Consider the following 25,852-nt stretch of genomic DNA (forward strand, 5'->3'; position numbering starts at 1 on the left):
CATTTGTTTCCCGCCTGCTCACGGCGTCCAAGTGACCAGCTGGGCCTCGAGTTCACCCAGGACTGGTGCGATCTCAGGTAACTTGGGCTGTCGGAGCTGTCGGAGGTTGTGTAGTCTGTTTCGACGTCTGGGAAGGAGAAGGTCCTTATGGTTCACGGCAGGAAATGGATGCGCTGGGAACCGCAGCAGACTGTGCATCGTGGATCTAGCTCAGGATACAGACATAAGCTCAGGATGGGTTATTTTTATTTTTATTTTTTAGCTTCCACCCCTGTCCTTACCTTCATTTTTATTGTCATTTCAGAATCAGGACATTCATCTTTTTTATTGGCTCTCCTCCGACGTCGGCCCTCATTACTCTCCCCACATGAAATTCTGTGCAGACGCTGAAATGCCCCCAAGGCTTCCATATGGAAGGAAGCCATCCACTCCATTTTTCCGGAGCTCTGAAAGTTGGAAGTCAGGGAGCCAGGCGCTCCTTTATCTCCCAAGGTGCCCTAGGGGATGCCAGGCTTAATGGCCGTTCATTGTGCCGATGCTTCCCTCCAGCTTCACAAATTGCCCAAAAAGATGGCTCGCCGTCAGAGAATAATCCTTTCCACTGGGGATTATTTCTTGACTCTTGGTTGATTTTCTCTTAGATTTAGTCTGCTACTCTCTCTGCATCACAGTGGTCATTACTGCATTTTTGTTTTGTTTTGTTTAATGGACTCTTCACGGTCTTCCCCACTTACAGACTCTCCTCGTGCCAATCTAGTCTGCGCACACTGTTTCCAGACTAACCTGAGTGGACAATGTTTCTGCTCCAATGTGGGCCTCTCACAGCCTGGAGAATTAAATAAAAAGCCTTATTAAATAAAAAGTACTCAAACACTCTACCATGTGGTTCAGCTTCCCGTACAAATGCTCTCTGGCCAGAAAGCATGTCTTATTATTCTCATCATTCACGTAGTTTCCCTGCTTTTCCTCATGTTCTCCCCGTTAGTCTGCGAGATACCCACTTTACCTGCTCACAGTGTCCCCCGTTTCCATGCTCCAATGCACACCTATTTCTGTCATCAAGATTTTCCCGGTCACCCCAAAAGTTAAGATTATATCATTTTCAAAATCTCCACAGCCACTTGTACAGCGATCACATCTGCTTTGTATTAAAATTATTCATGTTTATGTCTTAGCCTCAAAGAGGGCAGGGCAATGCTTTCTAATCTGTAATTCCCTGAAAGCTGGCATACCAGTTTATACACAGTATGCAGAAGCAAGTCAGCAGGGATATAGTGAAATAAACCCCATGTTGAAAAACAGACAAATCTGGAGTTGAGTATTAGCTCTATGATCTTGGTCATGTCACATAATAACTTTTGATCCTTAGCATGCCCAAGTGTAAAATGAGTATGACTGTATTTTCCTTGAAGGGCCATTACATAGCTCATGTAAGATGATGACATATGTGAATTATCTTTTTTTTTTTATTGGAGTTCGATTTGCCAACATTTAACATAACACCCAGTGGTCATCCCACCAAGTGCCCCCCTCACTGCCCATCACCTAGTCAGCCAACCCCCCACTCACCTCCCTTTCCACTACCCCTTGTTCATTTCCCAGAGTTAGGTGGCTCTCATGTTCTGTCACCCTCACTGATATTTTCATTCATTTTCTCTCCTTTCCCTTTAATCCTCTTTCACTATTTTTTATATTCCCCAAATGAATGAGACCATATAATGTTTGTCCTTCTCCGACTGACTTATTTCACTCAGCATAATACCCTCCAGTTCCATCCATGTCGAAGCAAATGGTGGATATTTGTCATTTCTAATGGCTGAGTAATACTCCATTGTATACATAGACCACATCTTCTTTATCCATTCATCTTTCGATGGGCACTGAGGCTCCTTCCTGAATTGTCTTTTATAATTATAAAGTACGATACACATGTAAGTGTAAACAGTAAGAATTTGATGAATTAAATATATAAGTTTGCGAATTGTTTCCAAAATTCTCCACAACAGGGGTTATCAGAATCACTAGGAATCCTTCTAGGAATATCCTTCTCACTAGGAATTGTATTAGCATCCTCTGCACTTAACATTATCACTTTTTTTTCTCCTTTTACTCAACTTTTAATTGGGCCTTCAATTGCTAAATTAGAAAGACACAAGGAACTACCCACAGTAGGTTTCTGTCTCCCTCCTAGCAAATCCACCATGATTTAACTTGGCTTAGGAGTACTACCACAGGAATGATTTGTTTTCATGGTTTTTAAAATGACTATGGACATTATTTTTAATCTTGGTATTTGTGTTTAAGATCAAAAGTTGAATTGGGGCTGAGCCAATGTGTGGCAAATGGCCCCATAGCAACAAAGGTACAAAATTGTAGAAACAGTCTAGATGAAAGTACATTGCAATGGATGGTACAAATTGTGCGTACAAATAGCGGTTGCTCACACTGAAGCCCACAGGCACCTCTTTTTGCGTAGGAGTGAAATAGCTTTCAAGGATACCCTTACATTTTCGCCTAGAAGTGAACTGAACGCATTGGAAAGTAGCTATTTTTATGTGCCCCTCCTCAGTTCCTCTAAAGCTGTTGTAAGAGGGAGAAAAACAGATTCTGGAACGCAGTACTTTATAAAATTTTTGGCACCCAAATTTGAATTTGGTCTATGAATAATTTTTGGGCAGGCATGGCAGACTTTCCAATTCCATGAGTGCCAAGCCCTGCATTATTAAAACAAAAAACAAAAAACACAAAAAAAACCTATGGTTCTTTCCTTGGAAATGATTCCAGATTCTAGCCACGGCAACTTCTTCTGAAGGAACTTGCCACTGTCATCTCTGGGACTCAGTTGGGCTTGGAGGCGGCAGGGTTGTGGGGGGGGGGGGGTCTAGGGTGGAGTAAAGACAAGGAAAGGTCACAAGCAGAAGAAGGAACAGAGGAACCAAGGCAGCCTCTTCTAGTTTGTCCATTAAGTGACTGAGGTATTATATCCTTTCTGTCTGCAGCCTCAGTAGAGGCCTAAGAACAGGATCAGCTCCCTTTCTAGGCTTTGGCTTTCTAGACATTCTAGGCTTTGGTGACTTTTTTTCTTTCTGTACTTCTCCACCCCTTCTTCCCTCTAGACTGATAATTTTCAGACATCATCTGAGTAAAATTGTTCGGCCTGGTGGAGGAGTGGGCATTTGAGACACAGTTGATTTGTGGCAAGGGTAAACAAGACAAAGGAGCAGACTGTGACAATCCTTAGAGACACTAAAAAGAAACACATCCCTGGATCCAGTCATGGTGCCTCTGGTTACAGATGACAGGCCCTTGGGTTGGGGTCCCCCCCATCCCACCCTTCTCTATTGAAGTCTACTGATGAGTTGCAATCCCGTTCAGAACCAGCTACTGAATCAAAGAGGGACACCTTTCTGAGGTCTGTTAATAGGTCACTGGGACCACTGGATGTTTTATGATAACTGCAGGCAAACAGACACTGACTGATCAGTTGTTAGAATTTCACTTGACAAAAGGCTTGAGTCTCCAAGCCATCATCAGCTCTTTGTTTCAGGGACAGAGTTTCTCTCCCTCTGCCCCATCTCAGCTGGGTTGAGTTGCTAGATTTCTCCAAAACAGCAGAGGATCTGTTGGGGGACGACTGACTGCATCATTGTGACTTTCTTACAGCTCTTCATAGCCTTTGTGTACTAAACTATCTCTTCAGATTGTTTCTGGCTCCAAAATTATATAACTTTATGAACTATTTCTATTTGTTATTGGCCATAAAAGTCACTAGCCACATGTTTTATTCTCACTTGGGACATAAAGGATCAGAGAGGTTAATTGAGTAATCTAGACCCATGCAGCAAGACAACACTTATTTTGAGACCAAACTTGGGGTATTTGAAGCTCAGGATCCCACTGCCTCACTTTCTTTTATTGATCAGTAACGTATAGCAGAGGTAAAGTGATAATTTATCATCTAAAACAACACTTTTGAGAGTGAAAGGGGACGCTATTATAATCGTTCTGGGACAACAGGCATAAACCATGATATATAGGTACTTAAGGTATAGGGGGAAAGTAGGTAGGCTTTTATAAGGGCATCAACAGGTCTTAAACCTGAATTCTTCAAAATTTATGGGTTACTTTAAATTTATAAGCATTTCTGTTGCTCACCACTCATAAAAACCCTCTTGTGTGGTTAGGTTGGCTGCTCCTATTCCCAAAGGAAGCATAGGTCAAAGCTGCTCACCCCTAGCCCTAGTGTAGCTAATTACAGGGAACACAGCCTTAAATGTGTCCCTCACCACCCCTCCCACTGACATGCTGATCTCTACTACCTCCATAAACTAATAATTATTAGATCCTATTAGAGGAAGCCATAGCCTCTACAGAAGCAAATCCTGGCATGCCCCTGGGTACAACTGGTTTAGTTTGTCCCTTGACCTTCTTTTTAATCCCAGAGCAAATTGTTAGCTGAGATCTCATTCTACCATACAGAATCAAAAGGAGATTCCAGTAATGTTGGTTCTCCAGCCCATTTCTCACTGTGCAGATATAATAACAGAGAGTAAGCCAAAATTGCAAGATAGCCCTTTGCCTTCAAACCTGTAATTGTGTCTTCTTCACCAAACATCCTCTGGTCTTGGCCATGAGTTGTCTATTCCTGGAAGAGATGATGTAGCCGAGTAGTTAAGAGGGAATAGGCCTTGGATATAAACTTGGGTTATCCAGATGCTAACTAACACTACTAACTGCTTAATGTTTTAAGACTTGGCTTTCTGCAAAATGAGAAAAACCATGCCTGTTTTATAGAGGTTTTCACAAAGAAGAGATATTAAATCTGTTCTTCCACTGCCTGGCTCATGGTGAGCCTTCATCATCACCATTGAGGCCTTTGACCCCAAAGCAGCAGTCTCACCTCTCAGCAGGCAAGGGAGTGTTACCCACAGTGTGACCTGCAAAATGTAGATCCAGTACTTGATCATACCTTGGACTGTCTCCACGTGCTTTTTTCTTTTATTGACTTGGACTTTGGAGAACTAAGCTAGACTAGAGTATAAGTTCTAAGAGTACAGATTGCATTGTACTCATCTTCCCCTTGCCCATAGCTATTGAGGTCATATTTTATGAGCTCCAAATTAAAATATATAATCTGACCATAACAAAAAAATGTTGTAACTGACAGTGTCTCATAAAATACAGGAAGTGTGATTTCCTCACCCATTGTATTTTTCACAGAGTTGGCCATCGATAAATGTCTGTGGAATAAATGAATAAATCAGATAGCATCATTACTATCCCTGGCATATATGTGCGCATGTGCGCACGCATGCACACACACACATATTTATATAATTTTTGCATCCTGCCCTCCCTAATATATTTGCTATTTGCTCTATCATTCACCATCCCAGCAGGAAACAGATGGCCGTCCAGTTAGAATAATTCAAGGAGAGTTTAATAAGGCAACTTTTGTAAAGTGTGGGTGGGATGTAGAGGAACCACAAGGGATACTAATATCAGAGCAAGAGCTGTTACTACTTCTAAACCCAAGGGATGAGGGTGGAGAGGAAGCTGCAACAGGAACTGAGAAAAAAAGAGCATTTCCTAGAGAAGACTGCCTGGATGGGAGAGTGGCATAAAAGCCTTGACCTGACTCTCCTCCCTCTCTCAGTCCAATGGGCTGAGCCCCATGGGAGGCCACAGGGCAAGGGAACCTGTGATTTATCAGCAGGCAGCCAGAGAATGATGGGGCACATGGGCTATTTCTGAAATACAAGGTATAAGCATACCTTAAAATTTTTAAGAAGAAATTGAAACTGAAAAAATAACATCAGAGGGGGGTTTTCTTTAACAATTTTATTTATTTACTTGAGAGAGAGAGCACGCACCCATGCATACGAGCAGGGGGGAGAGGCAGAGAAAGAAGGAGAAGCAGACTCCACACTGAGCAGGGAGCCCGATGCAGGACTTAATCCCAGGACCCTGGGATCATGACCTGAGCCAAAGGCAGATGCTAAGCCTACCAAGCTACCCAGGTACCCAAGGGTTTTGTTTTTTGAAGTGGTTCCCTAGTAGGAAAACCACCACATCCTCCTCTGGTACATAGTGTCATCTCCCCTGAGAAGTCTTCCTGCTTCTTCCCTGTTCTCACCTGCAGACTCCTGAGCCCCTTCCTCTTTACCCTCCCTAGCACTTCTCCTGTTCTAATGGTTGGTTTCCTCCTCCAGGGGGCCCTTGTGGGCTAGGGCTACATATTGGTCCTCCTTGTCTCTTCCACACCTAGCCCAGCAACAAGCACACAGTGGGTGCTCAGTCCCTGTTTGTTGAATGACTAAGTTTCCCATGAAATGAAAGAATGCTTGCCCTTTGATGATAATACTTCTTTCCTTGGTTTTCTAGATTAAAGCTCAGTATTGACCCTTTCCTGGTAAGCACATCTCATATCTATCCATAGAGGAGTAGACAAGTGAAGACCAGCAGAAACTGGTCAGAGTACATCTGGAGCAGGTCTGCAGGGGCTGTGGGAAGCATCCGCCAGCAGGAAGGTGGGGGGAGGGGCGCTCAGACTGTGGAGCAACATCTGGAAGAAGGGAACTCTGGTTATGAATTCCTTGTGAAGGAACTTCGGGCATTGCTTAAGTTAACACTCAGATTTCCAGTAACTCCTCTTCTCTTTCTGGAAGCTCTGACAACAGAGGTGCTGAAACAGCATGGATCCTGATAGAAAGCCTAAAGGCATGGACAGGAGGTGTGGGGAGGCTGAGCAACTGAAGCATCTCATTTACCAGGCTTATTTCTTGTTGTGTTATTCACTCTGTGTAGGTTGTGTGCATTTTTATATGTGTGCTTGTTTGTGTATGTACATGCATGTATGGTGTGTGCACATGTATATTGTACATCTGTGTCTGTTTATGTATAAATGTTTATGTATGTGTGTTTATATTTGTGTTTGAGTAGTATGTGCATATGTATTTGTATGTATGTGTATGTATGTCTTTGTGTGTATATATGCATTTGTGTTTGTGTGTGTTTTTGTAAGTGTACTTAATTGTGTATGTGTGTTTATGTGCATGTGTGTATGTGTGTGTTTGAGTTGTGTACGTATGTGTGCATTGGAGTGTATGTATTTGTATTTGTGTGTTCATCGATGTGTTTATGTGTTTGTGTGTGTGTGTGTGTGTATGTTTGAGTGTCTGTGTATGTATGACCTTGACCCTTATGGTCTAGGAGTGGATCTATCAGGTTCTATCCATGCGTGAGAATTGGGCAGAGAAACATTTATAGGCAGGAAGGGTATGAAAATGGAAGAAAAGAAATCTGGGCAGCACTTTTTGTTATAACCTGCCTCCTCCAAGCTGTTCCTTCTCTTGCTGAGCTTTCTGTACATTCCAAGCAGAACTGCAGTTGTCTGTGTGGTGAGGTTAACCCACAAACCATAAATACTGGCCGGGGGACCACTGAGTGCAAGGTGACAGAATTATATCCATTTGTGTTGATTCTGTATTTACACAGCATTGCTGGGTTTTGGTGAAGCAAAAAGATACCTTTTTAATTCTCTCTTTCCAAATAACAAGAATGTTGAAAACTTCTGTTAAGAAAGCTCAAGATGCTTTTCTGGATACTTCTGGAAGTATTGCTATGACGTGAAGAAGGGCTGCCTTTCTGTCCATTTTGTTAAGGCCCAGGGCAGTGTGAACCTGGTCAGCTTCACACAGTTATGTGGGACTGCCAGATGGCTCTTCTCACTCTCATTTCCCATCTGATGTCACTGTCTTTCTAAAATGATGTTAATGAGAACTAGTGGATGACCATTATTTTTTCCCCAAAATTTTCTTATTGGGACCACAGTGGGAAAGATGAGAGGTATATACTGACTCAGGGAAATACTTAATCCCCTCTGGCTATACAGGTCTTTTTGAGCATAAAGCTTCTTTTTTTTTTTTTTCAAGATTTTATTTTTTTACTCATGAGAGAGAGAGAGAGAGAGAGAGAGAGAGGCAGAGACACAGGCAGAGGGAGAAGCAGGCTCCATGCAGGAAGCCTGATGTGGGACTCGATCCCAGGACTCCAGGATCACGCCCTGGGCCGAAGGCAGGCACTAAACCACCACCCAGGGATCCCCTGAGCATAAAGCTTCTGTGAGGGAAATTGAAAAGCTATGAGTTTCCATGACACTGCTGTAATGAAAAAAGCTGATGCAGACCTGGGTGGCTCTGTTGGTTGAGTGTTAGACTCTTGATTTTGGCTGAAGTCCTGATCTCAGGGTGGTGGGATCTAGCCCCATGTGGAGCCCCTGTTGCCCTGTGTCAAGCCCCCTGTTGAGCCCCATGTCCAGCCCCGATTGATCAAGCTCAGGGCAGAGTTGGCTTGAGATCCTCTCCCTCTGCCCCTCTTTCTGGCCCCTCCCATGCATGCAGGTGCACTCGTGTATACTAGTGTGTACATGCTCTCTCTCAAATAAAATCTTTTTAAAAAATTAAAAAAATAAAGCTGGTGCAATTGTATTTTAAAAATCATGTTTAAAAGTGGCTTTAAGAGGTATGCTTCAACAGGACCCTGCATAGTGCTAGAGCCCAGAAGAGGACAGGACAGCAGGTCACTGGCTCTCTCCTTCTCTCCCTCTCTTGCATTCTTTTTTTTTTTTTTTAAAAGAGGAAGCATTTTTTTTTAATTTTTATTTATTTATGATAGTCACAGAGAGAGAGAGAGAGGCAGAGACACAGGCAGAGGGAGAAGCAGGCTCCATGCACCGGGAGCCCGACGTGGGATTCGATCCCAGGACTCCAGGATCGCGCCCTGGGCCAAAGGCAGGCGCCAAACCGCTGCGCCACCCAGGGATCCCTCTCTTGCATTCTTTAATGGGTGTCAAGCAACCCCAATTTAGCATTTTCCCTCCAAGATGAGTCTAAACAATATTTTAAGCTCATTTGCACAATTTATAAATAGTACTCCATGTCAATTTGAACTTCAGGAAAAGAGGTTGGGTGCGGGACATTGAGTCTAAATTTCCTTACCACAGCTTTAACTTCAGCTAGGACTAGAAAAATTAAGGTTTGCCAAAAAAAAGCCCACCATCAAATGTCTACTTATTCTGGAAGGTTCTACAGAAAATCAAAAGAGTTGCTGGATGTCACTTCCTAGGGTGTAACCTCTGCTCACAGACATAATTCCAGCGTTCACAAATGTCTCAGCTTAGAATAAATTCTGAAAGTGAGGCTGATTGGAACATGGAACCAAAGCTCAGAAGTCACTCCAGAATTCTCAAGACAGCTCTAAGAATGTATTCTCACTGGTGCAGCATGGATCTCTGGCAGCACTGTTCCTCCTTCTCTACTTTTTGATCCCTGCTAGGAGACCTTCTATATTCTGATCCTAGGAGACCTTCTATATTCTGATACCTCTGCCTCAAATCTGAGGGATGGACAGGAGTACTGGAAAGTGTTCCTTTAGTGGGTAGTGAGCAAAGTGTCTGGTCTTGCCTTTCTTTATAGTTGTGCGACCATGGGGTCCAAATTCCTCATGTGGAAAATGGGAGTATGAAATAGTAAGAAAGAGATATATAATATTGGTCTCTGCCCCTGGTTCCTGACACAGAGCTCCTAAAAACCTTGTAGATAGGGATGCTAGAAGAATTTTTGTTCTAATATCTAGTCTTTGACCTGAGTTCTTGAGACAGAACTCTTACATTAATGTACTTTCTGAAGTGGTAGGAACATCTGGCATAGAACTCCTAAATCCCTGGATTTCTTAGCTGATAGGAGCTCCTTTTGTTCTAATGAGGCAACAATAGCCAAGGACTGGTCATCAGAAAGACTAAGCCATGATTAGAAGCAAGGAAATTTCAGCTCCCCCAACCCCCAATTCTCTAGAGAGAGGAGAGGGGCTAGAAATGGACTTAATAACTTACTGTGCCTGTATAATGAAGTCTTCATAAAAATCCTCAAAGTACAGGTTTTGGAAAGCTTCTGGGTTGGTGAACACCTCTACCTACTGGGAGGGTGGTATACCCCAGCTCCATGGAGACAGAAATTCCTGCCCTCACTTTATCCTATGTGCCACTTCATCTGGTTGTTCATGTATATCCTTTAAAATATCCCTGTAATAAATCAACACTAGTAAGTAAACTGTTTTCCTGTGTTCTGGGGTCTATAGCAAATTATTAAGCCCAAGGAGGATATTGGGTGACCTGCAATTTGTAGCCAAATGGGACAGAATTTGTGGGTAACCTGGTGACCTAGTGATTGGCATCTCAAGTGGACCCAGTCTTGAGGGTTCTGAGCCCTTAACCTGTGAGGTCTACACTAACTCTGATTAGTGTGGAAGTAAATTGTGAACACTAAGCTGGTGTCAGAGAATTATTCTGGGGAAAAAAATGCACCCATCTGGGTCAGAAGTATTGTAAGTGTGAGCAGAGGAAACCATGCATTTTCCCTAAACAGGGAGACAATGCTCTTCCCACGACATGAGGTGTTGAAGGAGTCAAATAAACCATGTATTGTACACCTCTTTATAAATTGTGAGAGGTGCTAAGCAGATATGAGATACTACTAATTTTGTGAACCAATGTGGAGACAGAATAAAAACTCATGTCCTGATTTCTAACAAAAACTCTTCCTTCTGTCATTTGCAATGTGTGTATGAAATCCTTTTGGTATATGGTGTCTCTCAAACTTATATCATCTTCCAGTGCTTGAAGCCACATGATATCCACACATAGTTTCCTGGAGCTTGAGTTTTACAGGAAAAAGAAAAAATATTTTGAAAAAACTTTTTCTTAAAGTATTCACTTATATGCTCATTCATTCAACAAATGTTTATATTGTGCCTATGGAGTAGAATTAGATGCTGTAAGTAGCTGAAGAGTTCTATGATTCTCCTGTCACTCATCCAAGATCTGTAATACAGGGCAGTCCCAGTGGTGCAGCGGTTTAGCGCCGTCTGCAGCCTGGGGTGTGATCCTGGAGACCCAGGATCGAGTCCCGTGTCGGGCTTCCTGCATGGAGCCTGCTTCTCCCCTCTGCCTATGTCTCTGCCTCTCTCTTTCTCTCTCTCTCTGAATAAATAAATAAATCTTTAAAAAAAATCTGTAATACAAATCTATATGCAGGATGTATAATGGTTAAGTTAATAAATTAATCAGGGTTTTAGTCTGTTCAGGCAGCTATAATAGACCATCCTGGACTGGATGGCTTAAACAATAATCATGTATTTTTACAGGGAGTCTGAAAGTCCAAGATCAGGAAACCAGCATATTTGGTATCTGATGACAGCCTGCTTTCTGGTACATAGGTGGCATTCTTCTTACTATATCCACACAGGTGGAAAATGCAAGGGAGCTCCCTGGGGTCATGACCTAATCACCCCCCCAAAGGCCTCACCTCCAAATACCATCATCTTGGGGGTTAGGATTTCAACATCTAAATTTGAGGGTGTCTCAAATGGCAAGTCTCTAGCCACATGTACAGGCCACTGGTTTTACCTCTTACTTTCCCCCAGGAGTCTGACAGTTTATTTTATTTCAAATATTTTTGCAGTCATTATGCAACTTTAAATTTTGGACACGCATACTGAATTACAGCCATAAAGATTGTGTCAAACTTTCCTATGCTTCCAGCTCTGAAATTTCCACAATGTGACAAATGTTGTTTTGTTCTGTGGTTTTCTTGGCCTGGAGCTCCCTAAACGTTGAAACACACAATGGCGCATCTTTGAAATGGCCTTCCTTAATCATGAGGAACAATTGCTCATTCCTTTGCAATGCTCCTCCTTAAGTTCTTCCCTACCCAAAGTGCTCTTCAGTTAGTCCTTTCAAGTATAGCTATTCAATAACTAGCTGTTCTTTCCACTTAAGATTAAAGTTTGTAAAAATAACATCCTCTAGGAGTAAACCTGTGGTACTGCTGAGATACCCAGGGCTCTGACTCAGACAAATGGTGTGGATTCTTACCCCCATTTAAAACATGTATTCTTAGACAAAGTCCTCAACCTGTTAGGGCCCCTTCTGTATAATGGGGACACAAGTATCAACACTGCAGTATCCTTGCCAATGCTTTCCAGTCTTGTCTACAGAAGTACCCCCATGTCAGGGACCCTGTGTCCAAATTCTTTTGACATTCAATGGCCATCCTAAATATTTGTCTGTTCTACACACGCTTCTGCAATGTAGTCATATTTAATATACAAATAATGGAGTTTTAATATACAAATAATGGAGTGCCTGGGTGACTCATTTGGTTAAGCATCTGCCTTTGGCCCAGGCCATGATCCCAGTGTCCTGGGATCTAGTCTCGCATCAGGCTCCCTGCTCAGTGGGGAGTCTGCTTCTCCCTCTCCTTCTTCCCCTCCCTCTGGCTCATGCTCTTTTTCTCTCTCTCAAATAAATAAATAAATAAAATCTTTTAAAAACTAATATGCAAATGCTTTTCTTTCCCAAGTCTTTGAATGAAATGATGTTCCAGAGAGAGGTTTGCATACCCCTAGCATATTACAACATACTTCCAGGATGTACCTCTAATTTAGAAGTGTGTTTTATAAGATGATACTGAGGGCTGAATATATTCAGCAGGTATACATCAGTAAGAATATGTTGACTATTCAAATCTCAAAATACCTTTGTATTGACTGGTATGTAATTTCTCTCCAATCTCTAAGTGGCATCCATCTCCCACATCACCCCTGAACTCTGCATGGTCCAGGAACTAAAGGGTTAAGGCCTGTCCCCCAGGACCTCCAAGACCCTCCCAATTCTGATTAGCTGGTAGCTAATCCATGCTGTTAAATATTTTGGATATCATCTCATACACATGTAGCATACATGATGCTCCTAGCGTATGCTAGACCCTAAGAAAGCAGTAGGTATTTTTAGTCCTGTGGCTTTGGAGAATTCAGCCTGGGAGTATATATTTTCAACTGCAATGTGGCCAGTATCTCTACCTCCCCCACATCAGGACACAGCCTTCCTTCCTTTAGGGAACTGTGCCTTTCCGCTTTCTGAGGTTCTGGTGAGCCTTCCAATCCAATTACAGTAACCTTCTCTCCAGCAGCTCTTAAGATGGGCAATAATATGAGTTTGAAAAATCATAGTCTCCATTCTCTGATAGGCAGATGCTGAGACTTGGGATGAGTGTGTGAACCAAGATGGACCAATCAGGATCGTCCCCTACACTCTGAATGCAGAGTCTAAAACACTCCTTGTCCCTCCTTTGAAACATGAGCTGAAAGGATGTGGCCTCAGGACTTCCAGTGGTGTTGGCTCTGCAATGAAGTCAGCTGAGAAGAGACTTATGGGCAGAAACAGGCATATGGAGAGACAGAAAAAGACAGGGCTCTTATGATATTGTCTGAGCACCAGGCCAAATTCCCATCCTTTACAATAGTGATTTTTACACTTGGGTGTGTATCAGCATCACCAGGAGGGCTAATCAGGTCCACTTATCATGATGAAAAATAAAATAAAATGATAAAAAAAGACAACATATGGAATGGGAGAAGATATTTGCAAATGACATATCTAATAAAGAGTATCCAAAATGTGTGAAGACCTGATATAATTCAACACCTAAAAAACAAATGATCCAATTAGAAAATGGGCAAAAGACATGAATAGACATTCCTCCATAGAAGACATACAGATGACCAACAGACACATGAAAAGGTGGTCAACATCACTCATCATCAGGGAAATGCAAATACAAACTACGATGAGATGTCACCTCACACCTGTCAGAATGGCTAAAATTAACAACACAAGAAACAAGTGTTGGCAAGGACACGCAGGAAAAGAAGCCCTTGTGCACTGCTGGTGGGAATGCAAACTGGTGCAGCCACTGGAAAACAGTATGGAGGTTCCTCAAAAAGTTAAAAGTAGAACTATCCTATGATCCAGGAATCACACTACTGAGTATTTGCTCAAAAAATATAAATACATTAATTCAAAGGGATACACAAGCACCTCTATGTTTATAGCAGCAGTATTTATAGTAGCAAGATATGGAAGCAGCCCAAGTCCCATTGATAAATGAGTGAGTAAAGAGGTGATGTGTATTATATACATATGGAATATATATATGTTTATATATATATGGAATATTACTCATCCATAAAGAATGAAATCTTGCCATTTCTAACAACATGGGTGGAGCTAGAGAGTATAATGCTAAGCAAAATAAGAGATAAATACCATATGATTTCACTCATGTGAAATTTGAGAACGAAAAAAAACAAGCAAAGGAAAAAAAGATAGAGACTGACAAAACAAGAAACAGACTTCTAACTACAGAGAACAGATGCTTGCCAGAGGGAAGGAAAGTGGGGGCATGGGAAAAGAGGTGAAGGGGATTAAAAGTGCACTAGTCGTAATGAGCACGAGTGATGCCTAGAAGTGTTGAATCACTATATTGTACACTTGAAACTAATATAACACTGTGTGTTAACTATAATGAAATTAAAATTTAAAACTTGATAAAAAAATTTATGATATGTTAAAAAAACTGATGAGTCACTAACATGAGAAATTTTAGTCTGATTGTTAGGGAACTTCCCAGACAGTGAAATGAACTGAACTGTAACCATGTGCCTAAAATAAATTAATGAAAGTCCTTTGTATTTGACATTTTAGAAACTAGCAAATATGCAAGAAAAGAAAACAGGCTCACTTAGGGAAGTCAGATGACTCCTGACATCTTTTCATCTGTAACTACCATCTCTCAAGGATTTCTTTAAGGACAACAAAAGGAGGCAAAACACCAGATTTTTAAAAAATGTTTGTCAGGGGATCCTGGGTGGCTCAGTTGGTCAAAGTGTCTGCCTGCGGCTCTGGTCATGATCTCAGGGTCTTAGGATCAAGTCCCGCATTTGGCTCCCTGCTCAGTGGTGAGCCTCCTTCTCCCTCTACCTCTGCCTCTTCTCCCACTTGTGTGCTCTCTTGCATGCTCTCACTCTCTCTCTCTCAAATAAGGAAATAAAATCCCACAGCTGGTAAATGGGAGAGCTAGGATTTGACCTCATTCATTTGACTCCAATGTATGTGCTTTTCCACTGCAATAAAACACTATAAATAAAGCATTAAAAAAAACAGGAATCCAGGGGATCCCTGGGTGGCGCAGCGGTTTGGCGCCTGTCTTTGGCCCAGGGCGCGATCCTGGAGACCCGGGATCGAATCCCACGTCGGGCTCCCAGTGCATGGAGCCTGCTTGTGTCTCTGATTCTCTCTCTCTCTCTCTCTCTCTCTGTGTGCGTGTGTGTGTGTGTGACTATCATAAATAATAAAAAAATAAAAATAAAAAAAAAAAAGGAATCCAGAGGCCCAATCTTGTCCAAGTAGACAAGGGCTGGCTCCTCTTCTGTATTTTTGCCATGTCCTCCAAGTAATTTGGATATATACCCAGGTATGAGACCTACTAGCTTTATAAGCATGGAATCTAATACTTCTCCATTTTTTTTTATTGTTGTTGTTGCTATAACTACTTTGTTTTCCTATAAGTAGGGATGAAGAAAAGCACTTAGCACTAAGCACCATATAGGCCATGATGAGCCAAGTCTCTGATCAATGAACTAGGTCTTTGATCAAGGTTCCAGAGCCTCCCCGATCTTGGGTCACTTAGTGAATTGCATGTTTGCTCCTAAGAATCCTCTATGGATCCAACAGTGGCTGGAGCATGCTACTAAAGTAGTTGAGAATTGACACCTTCAATTTTCTTGGGCTCCCCTGCATCTGCAGTTATCTGAAGGACATTCCCTGAGCTGCAAGAAGTTAGAGGCAGCCTAAACTAATAGAAATTTGGCAGAGGAACATAGAAATTAATAATAAACCACAGAATAGGACACATGGACCATTCATCATAGCTCCTTCTTTGACTTTTGCCTTTGCTTCTCGTCGAATGTTGGGTTCATTCGCTTGAGCTCTGTCAGGGGATGTGTCACTAGCTCTGAGACTCCTTCCAAACTGAGAAGTCTCAGCTAAGTCAGGATATCTAGCCTAAATTAGGCTATATCCCCTTGCCTGGATTAATCCTTGTGGCCAGGAGGTGGCAATTCTTATCAGAAGGGCTGCTAGAGGAGTGGAGACCACTCCATTTCACATTAATAGTGACTAGTTTGACATTCTTGCATCTGTCACCTTGTTTAATCTTTGCATCTATCCTGTGAGGACATCAAGTGATGACCTTTACATTTTGATGAGGAAAAACAGGCTCACAGAGTTCCTACAAGGCAGAGCCAGGATTTGAAGTCTGAACTCCCTAACTCCAGGGCCCACATCCTTTCACCACCCTGTGGGATGCCAGTGGGCTTTCCTTCTATTCCCGCCCACTTGCTCTGTAGTTCTTGGCACATTTCAGGATAGTTATATCTGCTGCCTTAATTCTTTAAAATGACAACTACATGGCATGTCTTAAAATTGACCAGATGCTTCTAACCTGTGTACTGGGGTCCAGAATCAGTTCTCTGAAAGCTCGAAGGCTTGTTTAGAGCTTGCTTTGAAATTGTGGGTTTGCTCCCTCAGAAAGAGGAAGCTAGGGACACGGGTGAGCCTACTTTATTTATAGTACTCTTTCCTCTCCTGTAAGTGCCAATCAAGCTCTTTCTCTCAGGTTCTAATATTGAAACTCTTTGTCTTCTCCAGGAGCTACACACTACACCACATGAAGAGGAGGGGAGGGGCTGAGAAAGTTATTTATTAGAATTAAGATTTTACTTTCCCTAAGAAAATTAGGGAACTTTTGAGTTTCTCTCCTGTGGTTATGAGTTTCTGGAGGTACAAGATTATGTTCTATTTCACAGTACTATTCCTCATGTTTTCTGGCATAATGCCATGGAACATGGAAATTTCTCAGTAAATGCATACTGATTTAAAGTGAATTTTGCAAGGTTCTACATATAGTCAGGAAAGAGCTTTTGGTGGATGACCTCTAATCTTCATCTTAGTGGTCCCATGGACAAAAAAAGGACATAAAAGCCAATTATGTGTTTCCACTGGGGGAAGAGGGAAGGTGCATTATCTATATATTTCCTCTGCAGCAGGTATTAAATAGATGCTTTACATATATTATTTTATCGCCACAACAACCCATGGACATAGATACCATTATTATCTCCATCTCCACACTAGGAAATTTAGAGAGAACAAGTCATCTGGAGTGCAGTATGGAGAGGTGATTATGCGCATAGACTCTAGACACAATAGTTTTTTTTTTTTTTAAGATTTTGTTAAGTTATTTGAGAGAGAGAGAAAAAGGAAGAACACAAGTGGGGGTGAGGAGGAGCAGAGGTAGAGGGAGAAGCAGATTCCCCACTGAGCAGGGAGTCCAAAAAGGGGCTCAATCCCAGGACCCTGAGATCATGACCTGAACTGAAGGCAGACGCTTAACCTACTGCCACCCAGGCACTCCTCTATTGGGTTTGTCTTCAGACTCACTTATTAGCTGTGTGACTTGAGGAGAAGAGGATAATATGCTACAATGAAGTTTCTCAATGAAGGCCTTACCAAAGTCATAGGCAGCTCTGAAGGGAGGAGGGCCCTTCAGAGTTGTCTTGAGATGGAGTGAGGGGGCAAGGCCTCTCTGCCCTCAAGTCAACAACTCTGAGTGCCACCTGCACTGCAGCTCTCTCCCAGGATGCTGACAGCTGAGTGTTATCTCTTAACCACATTTCCTGTAGCTGTGACAATAAATCTTTCAGTCCTGAAGGGGCCTCCAGGCAGCACATCATAGTATCCACTATAGGATGAATGAGCCCCTCTGAGCCTCTGTTTCTCCATCCAAAAACCAGGACTGAGAATAATAAGGTCACCTATCTCAGGGAGCTGTTGAGGACTAATGAGCTCTACACATACAGTACAGTTTGACACATTGCAAGCACCCAAGAAATTGTTGCTAACTATACATCTTAAAGTTTGAATGGGGTAGAGTTTGGAATGGAGATGGGGACTGCTTCAGGAAGGTCTTCTTGAAGAAACTGCCACCTGATCTTTGTTATTAGGAGGGACAATGCTTGACTTTTTATTGTAGGATGTGTTACAAGGTTAGACATTAAACAAAAATGTAAAGTAGGTGAACAATTGAATCCATTCAACAATTGTTTAACAAGCATCTGTTGACAAAAAGGGTAGAGCCTGAATGAAACTTGAAGAGGAAGTATAGTTTTTGCTCTGAAAGATCCTGCACTGTAGTGGGATAGACAAGGCTTTAATACTGGATTCCATGAGAAATTAAACATATTTATTAGTAGCAATGCAGTGCAGTAGGAGGGACTTTTGGCACTGGATTGTGGTGAATGTTGGATATCAGTTTCTAAAATAACCTCCAGGGGATCCCTGGATGGCTCAGCAGTTTAGCTCCTGCCTTTGGTTCAAGGGCGTGATCCTGGAGTCTAAGGATCGAGTCCCACATCAGGCTCCCTGCATGGAACCTGCTTCTCCCTCTGCCTGTGTCTCTACCTCTCTCTCTCTCTGTGTGTCTCTCATGAATAAATAAATAAAATCTTAAAAAAATAAAATAAAATAACCTCCAATAGGTGACTTTTCATATCCATCAAAATGTGAACTTAGATGTTGCTAGAGAAGGTGTAATGAAACTGTCACATTTTAACATTAAATTAATTATTTTTACATTAAATTAATTTAAAATTAATTTGCTGCAATATTCTTTTTTTTTTTTAATTTTTTATTTATTTATGATAGTCACAGAGAGAGAGAGAGGCAGAGACACAGGCAGAGGGAGAAGCAGGCTCCATGCACCGGGAGCCTGACGTGGGATTCGATCCCGGGTCTCCAGGATCGTGCCCTGGGCCAAAGGCAGGCGCTAAACCGCTGCGCCACCCAGGGATCCCAATTTGCTACAATATTCTTGGGGGAGTTTTATAGTCTCAAAAACATTCATGACCTTTGATCCAGAATCCTTTCCTTGAAACTTTAATCCAAAATAATTTGAAATAATGAAAATCCTTACATTGAAAGATGTTTTTTGTAGTGTAGCCTATAATAGAGAAAACTTGAAGACTCCTCAAATGTTTGGTGCTACAGGAACAGTCATTTAAAATTAGAATTCAGGGGATCCCTGGGTGGCGCAGCGGTTTGGCGCCTGCCTTTGGCCCAGGGCGCGATCCTGGAGACCCGGGATCGAATCCCACATCAGGCTCCCGGTGCATGGAGCCTGCTTCTCCCTCCGCCTGTGTCTCTGCCTCTCTCTCTCTCATTGTGTGACTATCATAAATAAATAAAAAATTAAAAAAATAAAATAAAATAAAATTAGAATTCAACTTTCTTGGGGAGGAATGGTTACGTTTGGGATCCATTTTCCAAATGGAGGTAGTTGAAGCCAAGAGTCAGTCATGTACTTATTGCAACAGGTAGAGACAAATGGGACCAGATCTCCTTAATTCTCGCTTAAGAATTCAATTTTTCTTTCAAACTATCATTTTGTTTCTAAACTTGCTTTCCTGGAGTGAAAAGCCAGCTGCCAATGTTGCAAAACTATAAGACCAAGTTAAAATGACTTGAAGTATATCAGTAAGGCTATGTTAATATTTTAACTAATTAATTTTTTATTGTTTGTTTTGTTTTTTGACTATTGCTCAAGCAGGTGAATCTTGGGAAAAGAAACTTATTTGTGCTAAAACATACCTTGAACTCACTCATTGTAAACATATTCAGGTTGTGGTTTACCGTGATTTATTGCAAATATTTAAAATTTTCTGTATTAAATTAGGATGTTTTGACATCCTCTCTGTTACATCCTAAACATATTAGGATGTTTTGACATCCTCTCCAGCCTGGAGAATGCCTATGCCTGTGCTAGGAATACTAACCAACCTGGGGTTGAACATTCTCTATTTGGTCTGTGTGTCTCAGGATGCGATATCATTCTGCTTTAATTATCTCAGGGCCAAGTAAAAGCAACTAGGGACCATTTCTTTTGCTCCAAGCCCATGGAAATTTTTTAAACTAGCCAACCTTAAACTGTTTACTTTCCCCTACTTTGCCTTTCCTGTGCAAAAAACCCCAAAAAAGGCTGTGGCTGAAGTGCTCCCCTAGCTCCTGTCTTCTGCCCCCCACTACCCTGGTATTTCCCATGTGGCCCTAAGAGACAGGCTGCACCTCCTTCTCTAGGACCTAAGGGTGATAGACTTTGATTTTCCTGTTTTTTTTTCTCTCCTCTATCTTTTCTTGTGGACATACCTGAGTGACCATCTTGTAAAGAATGTGAAACTCATGGCCTCTCAGTAAAACATCCTGGCATTAGACATCATAAGACATAGATGAAAAGCCCAATTGCTTGTCAAATTGTACTAGCACTTCCTCTGAGCATTTCTTCAGTGCATCATCCCTATCATTCCATTTAATTAAAGTACCCCATAGTGTGTGAGGGACAGAAGCCAATGATCAACACACCCCACTCTGGCTTCCAAGAGTGGAGGTATATCAGCTGGTTCTGTTAGAAGTGACAGAAAACCTGATTTTTAAAAATACTTATTTTTTTAAAGATTGATTTTAGAGAGAGAGAGAGAGAGAGAGCCAGGTGGAGGGATAGGGGAAGAGAGAGAATCTCAAGCAGACTCTACACTGAGCATACAGCCCAACTCTACACTGAGCATACAGGGCCCTATCTCACAACCCTGAGATCATGACCTAAGCCAAAACCAAGAGTCCAACACTTAACCAACTAAGCTGCCTAGGCACCCCCAAATGGGTTTTTATTTTAAAAATCAATGTATTTTTAAAAAAATAGAATATAATAGCTGACTTAGGATTAAAAGTCCAAGGTTAAGTTTGCTTCTGGCATACCTAGATTTGGGGCTCCCATGACATCACTAGGCCTCTGTATCAGTCCATCTCTTGGTCCTACCTTCCTTTGTGTGGACAGCTGCCTCCAACCCTCATAGTTGTTTCAGGTTTCAGTGGGTTAGAATAGGAGTCAAATTCCCAGAATTTCAGAGAAAATCTGTCATTAGCCCTGATCAGATCACGTGATGACTCTAAACCCCTCAATGAGGGAAATGAGATGGAGGGATGGGCCTGGGCCTGGGTCACATAACCAGCCCTGGCGGTGAGGAGGGAGATGCATGGGGCTCTGGGCTGGTTTCATAGGAACCACAGTTGGTTAAAGTCTGAAAGGATGACTTTAAAGAGGAAATTAGGACACACTTACTAGATAGAGTGAGTAAATGCCAGGCAGCAAAATCAACAGATGTCTACTACAGTTGGACTGTTGTCATTTTATTCTAGCTTTGCTGGGAAAAAGCCAGTAAGAACAAACTCAGCAAATCACAGACTTGCGCTGAAGAGAAGAAACATGAGAATCTGAGGAGCTGGGTCTTTTTTCTCTAAATAGAACATAGTTTACACTATCAAAGACAGATGCTTGTTTATTCTATGCTGAGAGCTCTTCAGCGAAGAGGATTCCAAATATCCTTCCATCTGCAGATAATTCCAGGACTTTGCAATTTTTACTATTTAATGAGAAAATTGGAGGAAGGACAATTTAAAATAAAATAATAAATATGTCTGGAGGAAAGCTAAAGAGCTACATTATTTCACAATTCTGGAATTCAGAGCAATAAAAAGTAAACAGTCTTATTGGCTCAAAGGAGAATCCTTTCATCCATGAAACAACTTTATTTGGTTATTTGGGCATCTCAAGAGACTTCCTTTGTGGCTGTATTATAAAATAACTCCTTGTGTTTTCATTATATACTGTCCTGTTGGGTGTTATAAAACAAGAAATTATTTGAGGATTTTAGTTTCTGTATTATGGAGCTTTCTATCATTTACATGTCCTTTAACATCATATTAATTCATATCATTTTTAGAGATATAATTCTTAAAGCAATTTTCATAAAAATTTCTTACAGCATATACATTTGAGCTAATTGAACTGAAGGCTTATTTACCCAAATTGCCTATGCCAGTACTGGTTCATGGGTTTTAAAAGTAGGACAAATTTTTGGAACTAGTCCCTGATGAACATTTGAAGAGAATCTTTGATCTCTGGAAAAACATTTGTTCCCAACACAGGTGAAATCAACTTATAAGAGTTGATACTGATGATGATTTAAATAAATTATTCTTTATGAATTGAAAAGAGATGTCTTATCTTACTAACCAAGCTTGAGAGTCTGGTGGATTCTCATCTGGGTGAAATATTACTTAGGAGGTGCAAACTTAGAACAAATTGGAGAGTGTTCCTACAATCAATTTTTGAGTTTGTTAGTTCTACTTTGGTTACAGAGTAGCTTCATTTACCATTTTTGCAACTCTTCACCGACATGCTTTATTGTGGTGCAAAATTCTTCTATCTGGCTAAATTCCCCCAAGGAACAAGTATGTGCAGAAAGTGTGCCAGACTGGGAAGGAAGCTGAGTAGGCATCTGTCTGCAGTGTAATTGAAGGGATCTTGCATAGAAATTAAGGTCCCACAGAAATAGCCCCTACAAGGCACTCAACAAATATTTGTTTGTTGAAGGAAAAAACTAAATGAAGGAATCAGCATAAAGTTATCTTGCAGATAAAATTAGAAAGGCACCATGTAGATATTCCATCTAATTTACTTCCCTCACTCCTAGCTGGGTCTACTTTATCAATGCTTATAGGAGTCACGATTGTCATTAAAGAATATCATCCCAGAACTCAGAGAAGAATGTGTTCACTCAATTTTCCAAAGATAAAAATAACTAAATTGTGATTGAATTTTCAAAAATACAATGAATCAGCTCTTTGAATTATGAAAAGTAAAGCATAATTATCTTTGTTACACCATACTGGCAGAATTTTTGTCTTATGTAGCAACCCACCACCACTATTATCTAATAATTGATGCTCCCAAACGTATTAGTCACAGAGAGTCCCTGGATTGTACTGCTTCAGGGACAGTATCCATAGACACTTCCGTGTGAATGACAGCCCTGGAGTTTGTAATGCAGCACCCCCGTAGTTACCCTCCTCAACATCTACTATTGACTTTGTTGCTTGTCCAAAGCCTCAGTTCATAAAGTCTTGGTCTAATATTTTCAATCTTTTTTTTTAAAAGATTTTATTTATTTATTCACAAGAGACACACAGAGAGAGGTAGAGACAGGGGCAGAGGGAGAAGCAGGTTTCTGTGGGGAACCTGATGAGGGACTCGATCCCAGAACACTGGGATCATGCCCTGAGCTAAAGGCAGATGCTCAACCATGGAGCCACCCAGGCATCCCTAATATTTTCCGTTCTCGATCTCGTATTAATTCAGTAGGTTTGCAGAAATTGTTGCTGTAAATTAATGCATATTTTTATTTTCTCTCTGTTTTTCTGGTTTGTGGGACTGGAACTCAGGAAGAAGGATCCCAGGAGGAGCCTAAATGCCTCGAGTTGGAACAGAAGATGGCATCAGGTAGCGTACACCAGTGGGATGCCTCCTTTTCTGGGCTGCTGTTGCTGACAGGAGGGCCTACAGCATCCAAAAGCTTTGCATGTTGCACAAGAAAGTCTGTGTGTTCCAAATGATTGGAAACACAACTAAAAATGTCACTAGTAATGGATTCCAGGCACGACATCTAGACAATCTGGTTATGATGCAGAAACTAGCTGCTTCTCTTCTTTCTTTTATTGATTACAGTTCTTGATGAGCAAACACTTGCAATGAAGTAAATGATGATAATGATGAAGAAATTTCAAATTCGGGAATACTAAAATAAGTAATGTAGTTTTTTGCTGAAGTATTTATGATTACCTTGGAAAATGTTATTTAGATGCATTTGCTGGGTTTCTTTTTATGTTAGCATAAAGTGAAATATGCAGCTTTGCTAAAGCTATTTACCCCATAATAGGACTTCCTATGTGATAATATGGGAAGAAACAGTGATAAGTCCATTTATAACTTAGTTTCTGACTATGATCAGTATAATGATAATGACATGTAATGGCCATAAAAATAAATATTAGTTGAGTGGACCTATAATAATGAAAGCTAAATCTTTTTTTTTTTTTTTTTATGATAGTCACAGAGAGAGAAAGAGAGAGAGGCAGAGACACAGGCAGAGGGAGAAGCAGGCTCCATGCACTGGGAGCCCGATGTGAGATTCGATCCCGGGCCTCCAGGATCACGCCCCAGGCCAAAGGCAGGCGCCAAACCGCTGCGCCACCCAGGGATCCCTGAAAGCTAAATATTAATACTCTCTGCTTCTATATCCAAGTGGCTTTTAGATTGGTATTTTAGACATTAAGGGGTTAGAAGAGGGCTCCAGATGTGTTTGCTGCTGGCAGAGGCTCGTTTTCTTGTAATTTAATGGCAAATGGGGGAGCAGAATTGAGAAAATGGAAATAGTAATGAAAAAATATGCAAAACGGGGGAAAGGTGGCACCCTGCTCTGATGTAGATGCAGAAAGGAAAGTTAGCAATTAAGCAGCTCCACCGTCTCCCTCTATACTCCTCCCAAGTGTCTACCCGCCACAGTAACAAACATTGCTTTACTTTGATGCCTCTCCCTAGGAGATCCTTACATGGCTCCCCTTGCAGATCCCTTGCAGATCCTTGTATGGCTGGCTCCTTCTCATCAATCAAGTATTAGCTGAAATGTCCAGTCCCAGAGACTACTTTATTATTCCTTCGAATCACTCTTTATCTCATTGCCCATTTTATTTGTTTCATAACTCTTATTACAATCTAAAATCATCCTTCCATGGATTGGTTTGGTTACTTATTGTCCCGCAGAGAGAAACTTTGCCTATCTTGTTTATTGGTATCTTGGCACCTTAGATAGTGGTTGGCACCTAGTAGTCATTCAGTAAATTCTTATTGAGTCCTTCCTGTTCACTATATGCAAGGCATTTTATTTCCCTGTGTAATGGAGATGCAAGTAGGATACATTAAGTGTGGCAAACTCTGACTATTTTAGATTTCTGACCTATAAAGGATAATAAGACATGACCCATGCCTTTCAAGAAAGTAAATGTCTAAGGCATAGATGTGTTTGGAACATGAGAAATAATGTGAAAAGATGGCACAACTAAAACACCACTGGGAGCATTGTAGAAGTAGAATCTAAGAAGTCTCCTTGAGTTGATGATGCTCATAAGGAGTTTTGGAGTTGATTCTTTAAAGATTTTATTATTTATTTATTTGTTTATTTATTTATTTATCTATCTTAGAGATAGCAAGTGAGTGAGCATGCATGCAGATGCATGGGCATGTGAGGGCATGAGTGGGGGCAGGAAGAAGCAGAAGGAGAGGGACAAGGAGACTCCACACTGAGTGTGGAGCTGGATGCAGAGATCAATCTCCTGACCTGAGCCAGAACCAAGAATCAGATGTTCAACTGCCTGAGCCACCCAGGTGCCCTAGGAGTTTTGGAGTTTGAAAGTAGGGACATAGGAAGGCAGAGTCGAAGCTTGCATATTCTACCCCTTGAAAATTGTTCTGAGTGCCACTTTTGCACACTTACTCTTGATGGTCAGTTCCTCAGCTAGAGGAGGCTGGACTTATGGCCATTGCTGGGTCAATGCAAATTTGGCCAAGAGATTTTGAGTCTCCTGGTTGCTGTTATAAATAGTATCATTTGCCCACTAGATTTTGAAGATATCCAAAGCCTTGATTATCCTCCATGTTGTGAAGACACAGCTACTCTGCAAGGCTTTTCTAAGACATGAATTGAATCCAACAGGTCCTACCATGAAATCTCCAAGTGAGAAATCAGAAATCCACTTCTGAAACAGTCTGCTAGCATCTTAGATCTGTAAGCCCTGTGTGAGTGTGTGACTAGAAACGTAATGTAGTAGGAAAGATTTCCCTCCATAAATTCATTTGGAGTCAGAGACCCCAATGAACAGAATTCTACAGCAAGAGGGACATCATTGAGTTAGAAATCTGTAATCCCAATTTCTTGGGATTATTTCTTG

At 41.4% G+C, this 25,852-nt stretch overlaps 1 protein-coding gene across 2 annotated transcripts in view; it reads left to right on the forward strand.

Annotated features, from left to right (window-relative positions):
* The window catches only part of FAM107B (family with sequence similarity 107 member B), a 224,793-nt gene that overhangs the window by 69,664 nt on the left and 129,277 nt on the right, over window positions 1–25,852 (forward strand). For both annotated transcript variants that reach the window (XM_041766453.1, XM_041766454.1), the window contains one exon: window positions 23,291–23,348. In XM_041766453.1, the coding sequence (XP_041622387.1) occupies window positions 23,291–23,348 (58 nt within the window). The remainder of the gene's footprint in view (window positions 1–23,290; window positions 23,349–25,852) is intronic.

The sequence above is a fragment of the Vulpes lagopus genome, chromosome 8 (assembly GCF_018345385.1).
Source record: "Vulpes lagopus strain Blue_001 chromosome 8, ASM1834538v1, whole genome shotgun sequence".
Lineage (NCBI taxonomy): Eukaryota > Metazoa > Chordata > Mammalia > Carnivora > Canidae > Vulpes > Vulpes lagopus.